At 33.2% G+C, this 11664-nt stretch overlaps 2 protein-coding genes across 2 annotated transcripts; both read right to left on the reverse strand.

Annotated features, from left to right (window-relative positions):
• Nucleotides 1-3521: 3521 nt before the first annotated feature.
• On the reverse strand, nucleotides 3522-5123 carry LOC134262024 (uncharacterized). The gene is made up of 2 exons (XM_062744402.1): nucleotides 4930-5123; nucleotides 3522-4632 (listed from the first exon to the last, which is right to left on the reverse strand). The coding sequence occupies exons 1-2, from the start codon at nucleotides 5121-5123 to the stop codon at nucleotides 3522-3524; spliced, it is 1305 nt and encodes a 434-aa protein (XP_062600386.1).
• A 3525-nt stretch (nucleotides 5124-8648) lies between these two features.
• On the reverse strand, nucleotides 8649-10929 carry LOC134262017 (uncharacterized). Its single transcript, XM_062744397.1, has 2 exons — nucleotides 10832-10929; nucleotides 8649-10449 (listed from the first exon to the last, which is right to left on the reverse strand). The coding sequence occupies exon 2, from the start codon at nucleotides 10427-10429 to the stop codon at nucleotides 8759-8761; it is 1671 nt and encodes a 556-aa protein (XP_062600381.1). The 5' UTR covers nucleotides 10430-10449; nucleotides 10832-10929; the 3' UTR covers nucleotides 8649-8758.
• Between the last annotated feature and the right edge of the window lie 735 nt (nucleotides 10930-11664).

Consider the following 11664-nt stretch of genomic DNA (forward strand, 5'->3'; position numbering starts at 1 on the left):
ATATCTTTAATCCAGGATAGAATAATTCTTAAAATGAACCAATACGAATACGCCTCCCATCGTGAAATTAATTATTTGTTAATTGAATAGACCTAATATAATGAAAAGGAACAAATTAGACGTTTACCTGTCACAACATGAATTCCATTTTGTCTAGATTTAATCTCGATATCTGAAGTCAGAGTGTGTTTGTAAAGCTCGGTATTAATAATTCATCAATATTCTTCATTTATTAATAATGGACAATTAATTTGAAAACCATGCTGTGCCTTTCCTTATTTCATTATATGCGACACTTGAGTTATATTTGCTAGGACAAGGCACTCAAGGTACATTTTTCAAAAGGATAAAAGAAGACACTTTGGTCCCGTTTTATCTTCTAATGATACAAGAAATTAATCGCACAAATATTCCGTATCTGAAAAGTCACTGGTCTAAAATGATTATAGCACCATTTTTCCATAAATGAGTAACACAATTTTAAAAATATCATAGCAAGACGCCAACAGATACACTAAAGTGGGCCTACAAATTGATCATGAAAAGGGGAGGCCAGTGAAATAATAAAAGTCAGGTTATGTTTGTTAATGCTAGCCAAGGACAGATTATGATCCAAAACAAATAATTTAATTCTTTTCAACTGAATAAAGTTTCCATTCCCTTCCAAAATTAACATATTTTCACATTTTTTTAGTCATGTCTATTCCAGAACACAACCATAAAATATTAATATTCACATAGAAGAGCCACGTTCTAGAGAAAATCCTAATGAAGTTTCCGCCCTTTTGTATGACGACAAATCACTCACAAATTCACCCCGTTTTCTCAGTTTTCCGGTCGTTTTCGGACGCAGCGCACTCCATCCCACGTTCCTGTCGTATTTCTCCGCGGGTTGAGACCGGAAGTCCTTCCGCAGTTCTAGAGAGATCAGAGATTTTTCTAGATTTCTCGCGACCTCAAGCCGTCTCCTGAGCGGATAATTCATATGTACGGTTCGTCCGTGCTTGGCTTGTTTGTTAGGATAACACACCGCATCCTCTCCTTGAATATCAATCACGGGAGCGGAAGTGAAGACGGCTCGTTTCCGGCCCGTGGTGGTGGGTTTGTTTGTGAGAAATTTGCTGTCCAGACAGACGTTGTGTATCTCTATTCGTGTTCCATGGGAAGGTAATGACGTCATTGAATTTATTTTGTCCGGCGGCACAAACTTTGGAGTTTTTACGTGAAGTAGAACCAGATCGTTCATTAAGTCATATTTGTCTTTCCAATATCTCAGAAGCATCCGTCTTTTAGAATCGTTTATTTTGTGTTCAGCTTCCTTCAGTTTGTACTCCTGTCGTTTATTGTTAGAAATGGCATCAAAATATTTAGCACCGCTCACATCCACCATTGTTACAAAAGAAATCCTTAACCGAACATTGGAAGTCACATTTTGTTTATAACTTTGTTTCGTAAAAGTCAGTTGAAACCTAAATCTCAGAATAAATAAAACACGTCCATTGTCACAAGAAAAAAATCTAAGTAATCCTTAAAGAAAATAAAACAACACTGACCACTTATATCGATATTGTATTGTCAAGAGGCAGGTTGCGCCTGGGGTGGTCGCATCAATACAGTACAATGATAATCTCTTACGATAAGACCACTTATTTATATAAACAGTCCTATCTCTGTCTACCGGAGATTATCAGACAGGTTCTAACACTTGTAACCAATCCGTGAAAAGCAAAATTAACAAGGTTCTCCCAAAGATCATTTTACTGTGGTGAAGATTATGTTCTTTAAACGCCAATCTCTTTAATTGCTTTCTCAGTATTCTAATGGTTACATTGGAGGTTTAAATATTTCTATAAATTGAAACGTTTTAATTGCATTTTTGAGACGGCAAGAGCAACCGGGTATACTCTCTGTTTTCTGTGTTATTAGATGAAACGGAACATTTTAAAATGAATGAATTGCAACATAAAAATTGCTATATTTGAAGCTAAATGGTAATAATTTTTAGTTTTCATTTCAAATGAATTACATTGTATCTAAAAAAAGGAGGATTATTCAAATAATCTAGACGATTTTGTAAAGGAAAAATTTACTACGGCACACTAAAATGAGTTTTAAAATTAAATGTAAGTATGTGATACATTAATTTTACTTTTCATATATCATGTATGATTGTTAGAGAATAGATATCTATTAAAGTTTATATGAATTAGACAGTTAACGTTATTTATTGCAAATTACCTGTCATTTTATTTATATTTTTTTTAAAGCATTTGACAGATTATACTATAATTTCATGATTTAGGCTACCGTGACCGGTCAGAAATAAAGGAAAAATATTTTGTGGATGTTAATATATTCTTATTATGCAGGTATTCTTATTAGCGTGAAAAAAAATTGATATTTTTTTTTTTAAAAACCTTTTGAAGTGGACTTTCCAATTCAGCAATCTCTCTAGATCTGAAACATTGATTTCGACACTTTGTGCACTTACGTCCATCCTTTTAAATATTCATGATAAAAAAAACCCATCTAAGCCACAGCAAAAACATGAGACAAAATGATGAAATTTTACTTTTTTCTGAAACCATAAAACCCGAATTTTCAAATTAGATATTTGTAATACTTTAAACAAATATTTTCCAGGGGTCATCAAAAGTGAGATAAAAGTATAAGGAAATAGAAAGAAAAAGGTAGGTGCACTGCCAATTTTTTTTTTGTTCCCCGCTGAAAGTGGAGGATATTCATTTCTGTCTGTCATTCCGTTTAGCTGTCAATCTGTCTGTCTGTCTGTAACTCTTTCGTATCCACGCGATATCATATAATGATATCAGAGCTTTTGCAGTGAAAATTAACATAACAACTCCCCGTGGACTACGAAAGAATCTTATTGGTTCTCAGGTCAACAGGTCAAGGTCATGGATTAAAAAAGTCTCTTTAACACGTTAGTTTCCTTGTAAAGCCTTTGAGCCTCTGCAATGCTATTTTGAACCACACTTTCCTATGGCATAAGGAAGATACCTAATGATTTAATGGTCAAAAGGTCGAAGGTCAAAATTGTTCATTAATATTTTCAGTCTGTGCGTAAACCTTTCAATTTCGGGTGAAATCTCAAGAAGCTTTTGAGTTTCAGATTACCAGAACAATATCTATACCATAACTCCCTGTGGTCCCGATAGCCCTTTATTGACTTCAGTACATACATGTACATTTTATAATTCTGCAAAACGGGGTAGGGCGGAGGGGTGATTGGACCCCCAATCTGATAATCCTTCTCAGAGTTTCCTATAACGGGATAAACAAGTTCTCTGATTTATGTTGTTCGAAAAATTTAATAACTATAAACAATATTTACGTACAGTAAATATGCTTTTGAAACATTATAAATTTTGCCTTCAGGTAAGCTAATACAGCAAATTCTATAGTTATTGTCATGCATTATATTTCTTGTATAACTGTTTTTTTTTTTTAAATTTTGGTTATCTGGAAATCACATGAGATATTTGATTTTCATCACTTGTCTGTTACTCCTTAGAGCAACAAACAGATTTGTCATTTGTATCTGTAAACAGTCCCCAGGGTTCATCCAGTCCACAGTTTATGTAACGGAGGAACTGTCCATCTTGGTCAATGATGTGGACACAGTCATTGTTTAAATCAGCTGTAAGGATGTGACTCTGACTGTCTGTGGTGATTCCTAGTGGACTGAATGGTTGGTTCTTTGGAGCAGGAGTATGTCCAGTGTACCTGAATCTCAGTTTCCTGGCCTGGTTGACCACCACTATTGCCTTATCTTCAGAAATACAGATATCCAGGTTTCTGTTCTCACAGATAGAATAACCACAAGTACCAAATGAAAAGAGAGGTTTACCCATCTCATCAAACTGAATGGTTTGTTTTACTGTGGATCCAGAATAACGGACAACCTTGGATCGCTTGTAATCATCATACATAGTAACTAACAGGTCCCCATGGTGGGTTATACAAACACCGCTAGGTATCCAGTTCTGTAGTCTGATCACCTCCTCTATCTTCTCATTCTTCACCATGTTAACAGTTTTCTCACATAAACCAGTATAAACTAGATCTCCACTTTTTGTCACTGCTATGTCATTTGGTATGTCCCCTGACTTGGTTTCGATTGACTTGAGTAGTGATCCCTGACTGATGCTGTAGAGTTTTATTGTGATGTCATTTCCACTTGTCCAGATTTCTTCATCACTCAGACAGGCCACATTGAAAAGGTAACCTCTATACCCAGTGTCTATAGTGGTGACAGTCTCTGGTTGATCAAGCAGCTGTTTGACTGGAGGAGAGGATCCAACTTCTGGTGACTCTGATTTTGTCATGATAAATTTGTATTCATCCTCTTCTAAAACACCAGGCATAAATTTATACAATTGATCTTCCTGTATTTTACTGGGAGAAAATTCGGGGACATCAAATACGATTTTCTTTGGAAGTTTTCCGTATCTATCCACTGGAGACAAAAAACTGAACACCTCAGAAATATTTGTGGAATTTAAAGCATCATCGATTGAATTGATATCATCCTGGATGTCGGAGATTTTCTGCTTTATTTCATCAAAATGTTTCTGCAGAGTTTCTAACTGTTTCTTTTTAATTTCATCAGTTCTAGATTTAAGTTTATTGACCAGTTCAGTAATTTCTTTATGCCAAATTTCCTAGTGTTTTGTTATTGCTGCCAGGAGATTTTCATATTCCTCTTGTACTTGATTTAATCTCTTTTCTACATCACTTGCAATGCCCTTGTAAGTTGGATGGATTGTTTCATTCAATTCTGTACGTTCCCTAATTATCTTTCCTTTTCTTGTACTCACAACGTCTAATATTTTCACAAATTTATGACTTAAGTGTTGATCGGAAGCAATGCAAGTGTTACAGACAGGAATGTCACATTGAGTACAGTACATTTCACATGTTTCCACTTCATGTGACGTGCATTTAGGGTAAACCAAAGTAGACTTCCTAGCCTTGAAATCAACAATTTTATGAGGTTTTGAGAGATCAGAAGAAAAGTGTTCTCCAACACAGTGCATTTGTGCCACAGCAATCTCACACAGGCAACATCGCATCACGTCCTGGGCACTGGTACAGGGGTCCATAACCCAATAGCTCAAAAATTCTATAATAGGAACGAATACTTATAATATATTAACCATTTAGATTTACATTCTTTAACATTATACTCCATTAAAATGTTATAAGCAGGTCATCTGCCAGTTAAAGCAATATTTGTTTAATAATAAAAACATAATATACATGAATGATCTGCTTGATATTTTTTTAAGAATGATAACACATTATAACACAATCACGTTAACATCGCTGGAAACCAGGTTAACAAAATAGTAAACATTATATAAAATTGCCTACTTTCGTTTTCTTCGAATTGTGGAATTTAATTAATGTATGTAAATTTGATAATAAATAAATTGTTTAAATCAAGAATCGCTGCTTCTCGAATACTTTCAAAAATATCAGTTTGTTAGATTCTTCATGCAGGGAAACAAATATAATACCTTGAATTATGACGAATTTTGTCGCATATTATAATCGGAGGGCGTGAGTCGCTTTTGTCTATGCCGAGAGTTGTCGTTCTTTTCCTGATGGAAAGTGAATGAACGTCTCGCCTGTCTTTATCCTTAATTTTGCTTTGGAAAAAGATATTTCTTGTACATTTTTGTTTTCTGCCAACATTATTAAGCTTGATTAAGTTACAAAAGAAAAAAGGTAGCCTTTTTAAAGTAAGTTAATATAAAATTTTTTAAGATGACAATTTAACAAACTGAAACTTAACGTAGACCTTTTTTAAATCGTACAACTTTAGGCAAATAAATATGTAAATGTATTGTGTGGTATCACTTGACACCTAACATACATGTATATGTTAATATTCCATCGCAGCGGGTTAGGGAATATATACATACAGTCGTTGAGAGAGCGTGTGTTGTAAACAAAATATGCACCAGTTGGAGTACAATTCACATCTTTCTATATCATGTTACATGCATTTAGGATACATTTAAATGATTGTACCTTCCCTTGATTGAAATCAACAATATGTATCCTAAATGCATGCCTAACCCTAACCCTAACTCATATATAGAAATACAACGAACAAATGCTCGCAGAGATGAATAAAAAATGCTAAATGGACATATTAACTCCACTCAGTTGTGAAAGAAACCAAAACTGTATGTAAGCATTAACATTTGACCTTTTATTCTTCATTCATGTAAATATATTTCTTTAAAATCCTCTTTGTCCGTAATTGGATGAAAGTCAAATTCATCCATTGACACTTTCAGGTTGGATGTTAAAAAAGATCAAATTAAATCAGTTTATTTTTTTCAAACTCGTTGTGAGTTTTTATCTCCGAACCTCGGCGAGTTTGATAAAAATCTCATCCAACCGCTAATCATTAAAGATTTTTTTTATCCAATGTTTTATATATCACTATCAATGTTTTACACTGTTTTTTTGATATAGAAATTAATGTTCTTTATTTCACTTTATCACACTCTAACCAATTCATGAAAAGAAAGAAGCAAAATTAACAAGGTACTCCCAAAGATAAACATGGGATTTACTGTATATGTGAAAAATGAAGATTATGTTCTATATAAACGCCAAAAAATCTAAAAATTGCTTTCTCAGTATTCTAATGGTTACATTCGAGGTTTAAATATTTCTATAAATTAAAACATTTAAGTGCATTTTTGAAACGGCAAGAGCACTGAGTATAATACACTTTTTGTTTTCTGTGTTATTAGCTGAAACGTATAATTTTAAAATGAATGAATTGCAACATTAAAATTGCATTATTTTAAGGTAAATAGTAATATTTTTCTGGTGTTCATTTAGACTATTAAAATAATCTAGAGAAGGATATGGAGATAACGAACAGTATTCAATCTCAACGTCTACATCAAACAATATACAAAAGAAGAAGCAAAAATTAACAAGGCTCTCACGTAGATCATTTTACTATGGTGAAGATTATGTTCTTTAAACGCCAATCTTTTTAATTGCTTTCTCAGTATTCTAATGGTTACATTGGAGGTTTAAATATTTCTATAAATTGAAACGTTTTAATTGCATTTTTGAGACGACAAGAGGACCCGGGTATAATACACTCTCTGTTTTCTGTGTTATAAGCTGAAATGGCATTTTAACAATTAATATTAATTAAAATTGCAGCATTTAACTAAATGAAAAATTGTATTTATTTACAAAGTATTGTATAAGTGATAATATAACCATTTTCCAATTATCATCAAGGGGTCTTTAAACGAGACTGTATATTGAATTCTTTTTATCAACTTGCCTGTCAATAATTTAATTTCTTTTAGAAATTGTGTCCATACTGTCTGTCTAAAACACTCTTGCGTATCGAATATCTCAAAGGAGCTTTTGAGATATATAACCGTATGTAGGTGATAACCATATATTTTTGCATAAGTCAAATGGAAGTGGACGATTAAAATAAGTTAAAGTCATCACGTTTATCATATAACTTTGATGTTAGAATTACCATTAGTGTCTTTTTGTAAAATATCCAAGTATGCCAAAAGAGAGATGTTTTATATCAAGCTCAAAAGGATATATCAGGTAAGGTCGTAAATGGAATATATATAATTATTAATTGACAGATACGTAGTAGGATATATGCCTTGAAAAATGTATGATAATTTTGCCACAGCAAGCGTTTTGGTTTTAAATGCATAAATTTTGCATAAATTCTGATTTTTTTCATATGAATATAAAAATAAGTCTGCTAATAAGACATGATTTTGCAAAATGTTATCCAAAATTTTGATCTCACAATAGATTGTTGGAATACCTGATGCAAAAACCACATAGATATTGTCAATCAGAAAAAGCATCTTCTTGATATTTTAACTTGAAAAAATACTTCCTATGTGTGCAATCTGAATGTTGCATAACAAAATAATTTTTCAAATGACCAATGACGAGGTAAGTCAAAAATTAACAATTCAAGAGATTTTTGTTCACAGAAGCAGCTGTCAATGATATAAAACAAAGCCTCGATTTTAATTTGTTGTCGCAAAAAATATGATTGTGTATAAATTGAAAAGTCACGTAAGTTTTTAAGCTAATTTGATTTTTGTAAAGTCTTGTGATTTCAAATTGTCCAAAACTGCACAGAATTTTTCATCTAACAAGGCTGATTTACAGTTGACTTCTTGAATGTATAGTTGCACAGTACTCTTGAAGTCGATTTTTAAAGGGAAACATCTACTTAAAACACTAAAATGAGTTTTAAAGTTAAACGTAAGTACGTGATACATTCGATTTACTTTTCATCTATCATGTATGATAGTGCGTAAACCTTTCAATTCAGGGCGAAATCTCAAGAAGCTTTTGAGTTTTAGAGTAAATATCTATACTCTTTCTCCTACTGTCCCGACAGCCCTTTATTTACTTCAGTACATACAATTTATAATTCTGCAAATCCGGGGAAGAGAAGATGGGGTGATTTGATCCCTTACCTGATTATCCTTGTCAGATTTTCCTTTAGTGGAATGATCACGTTTTCTGAATTATCTTGTTAAATATATTTGATAGAGATAAAGAATATTCACGTACAGTAAATATTTTTTAAATACATAATATATTTGCATGCAGGTAAGGTAATATAGCAAACTTTATAGTTGTTGTCATTTATTACATTTCTTGTATTACTAATCTTTTTTAAATTTTGGTTATCTGGAATTCACTTCAGATATTTGATTTTCTTAACTTGTCTGTTATTACACTGAGCCACAATCAGATTGTCATTTGTATCTATACATAGTCGATAGGGAGAACTCAGTCCACAGTCTATGTAACGGAGGAACTGTCCATCCTTGTCTATAATGTGGACACAGTGATTGTTCTCATCAGTTGTAAGGATGTGACTCTGACTGTCTGTGGTGATTCCTCGTGGATTGAATGGTTGGTTCATTGGAGCAGGAGTATGTCCAGTGTATCTGAATCTCAGTTTCCCGGCCTGATTGACCACCACTACTGCTTTAGCTCCACTGTCGGACACACAGATATCAAGGTTTCTGTTCTCACAGATACAATTATCAAAAGTACCAAATGAAAAGAGAGGTTTACTCATCTCATCAGACTGAATAGTTTGTTTTTCTGTGGATCCACAGTAACGGACAACCTTGGATTGATTGTTATCATCATACATAGTAACCAACAAGTCCCAATTGTAGGTTATACAGACACCGCTAGGTCTCCAGTTCTGTAGTCTGATCACTTCCTCTATCTTCTCATTCTTCACAATGTTCACAGTTCTATCATAGTAATCAGTATAAACTAGATCTCCACTTTTTGTCACTGCTATGTCCTCTGGTCCGTTCCCGGACTTGGTTGCTACTGATTTGAGTAGTGATCCCTGATTGATGCTGTAGAGGTTCATGACATTGTCATTTCCACTTGTCCAGATTTCTTCATCACTTAGACAGGTCACATTGTAAAGTACTCTATACCCAGTGTCTATGGTGGTGACTGTCTCTGGTTCATCTAGCAGCTGTTTTACTGGAGGAGAGAATCCAGTTTCTGGTGACTCTGATTTTGACATATTAAATTTGTATTCATCCTCTTCTAAAACACCAGGCGTAAAATTATACAATTGCTCTTCCTGTATTTTATTGGGAGAAAATTTAGGGACACCAAACACGATTTTCTTCGGAAGTTTTCTGTATTTATTCATTAGAGACAAAAAACTGAACACCTCAGAAATGTTTGTAGAATTAAAAGCATCATCGATTGAATTAATATCATCCTGGATGTCAGATATTTTCTGCTTTATTTCATCAAAATGTTTCTGCAGAGTTTCTAACTGTTTCTTTTCCATTTCATGAGTTCTAGATTTAAGTTGATGGACCAGTTCTGTAATTTCTCTGTGCCAAATGTCTTCTTGTTTTGTTATGACTGCCAGGAGATTTTCATATTCCTCTTGTAATAGATTTAATCGCTTTTCTGCATCACTTGCAATGCCCTGGTAAGTTTGATAGATTGTTTCTTTTAATTCTGTACGTTCCTTAATAATCTTTTCTTTTCTTTTACTCAAGACTTCGATAATTTTCACAAATCTATGACCTAGGTGTTGATCAGAAGCGATGCAAGTGTTGCAGACAGGAATGTCACATTGAGTACAGTACATTTCACATGTTTCCACATCATGTGACGTGCATTTAGGATAAATCAAAGTAGATTTCCTGGCCTTGAAATCAACAATTTTATGAGGTTTTGAAAGATCAGTAGAAAAATGTTCTCCTACACAGGTCTTACACAGGTTGACAAGACATGTATCACAGTGCATCTGTACTACAGCAGTCTCACACAGGTCACATCGCATCACGTCCTGGGCACTGGTCCGGGGGTCCATGACTCACTATCTCAGAGACTCTGTAATTAAAAAAAAAGTATATTTACCTCTTTTACATTATACTCAATTACACTTATAAAATGGGCGTACATGTTTTTCAGTTAAAGCAATATTTATTCAATAATGAAAATTAAAACAATATACATGAATGGTTCGATAAACAGTGTACATGTACCACTATCATGTTAACATCGCTAGAAGACAGGTTAATTAAGAAAATAGTAAACAGGTAAACAACGTATAAAATGGCCTACTTTCGGTTTATTTCGAATTATGGAATTTAATGCAGGTAGATTTGATGGGTACTAAATAAATTGTCTGACTTAAGAATCGCTGCTACTTGAAATCTTTCTAAATTATCAATTTGTTTTAGATTCTGCACACAGAAAAACAAATACGTACCTTGATTATGTTAGAAATCGTTCCAATTTCTAACAAGAGAGTGCGGGTGGCAAAACAATTTGTCTTTACTAAGAGTTGTCGTTCTTTTTCTGATCGCCCGTCTTCATTCTTAATTAACAAAGATATTTCTTGTCAGATTTTGTTTTCTGTCAACACTATATAGCTAAATTAAAACACATAAGAACACGGGTAATTTTTGATATGGTAGTTAATTTTTGATTATCAAAATAACAATTAAACAATCTGGCAGTTAGGGGATTTCAAATTGTACAACTTAAGTAAGGATATGTAAGGTATCTACGGATATTAGACTCTACTTGTCTAAAGTTGTCGATTTTAAGCAAAGAAAGCTACATTCACTTTAATGTATCCTAAAACTTGTCATATAATTCTGAAACATCGCGAACTTTTGTGACATTGTGTATGCAACACCAAATTTTATAATATTTTCCCCATTACATTGTCTTTATGACGGGTTTTCAGGCTTTTTTTAAAATATAAAACCATTGATGCAGATTCTTTTGGAGCATTTGAATTACATAAATAAAAAAGGAAATTTGGCGTCCATGTATACAATTTTGGCATTCACATTTTTTCGTTTCCTGATTTTTTTGTAAAGGTGGGTTTATACTCTTCTGATTTCAAGCAACTGTTTATAATTTTCAATGACATTATTGTAAAAATATAATAAACAAATAATAAAATATCTTAACCCAACTCAGTCTGTATGATGTGAAAGAAACCAAAAGCTGTATGTAAGCGTTAGCAAAAATTGAAGAATAAAAAAGACTAATTAAATATTAAATTAACTTTCCAGGTATGGCTTCATATAC

Source organism: Saccostrea cucullata, unplaced genomic scaffold (genome assembly GCF_032062105.1).
Source record: "Saccostrea cucullata isolate Sc308-1 unplaced genomic scaffold, CSIRO_AGI_Scuc_v1 ctg2101, whole genome shotgun sequence".
In the NCBI taxonomy this organism is placed as follows: Eukaryota; Metazoa; Mollusca; class Bivalvia; order Ostreida; family Ostreidae; genus Saccostrea; species Saccostrea cuccullata.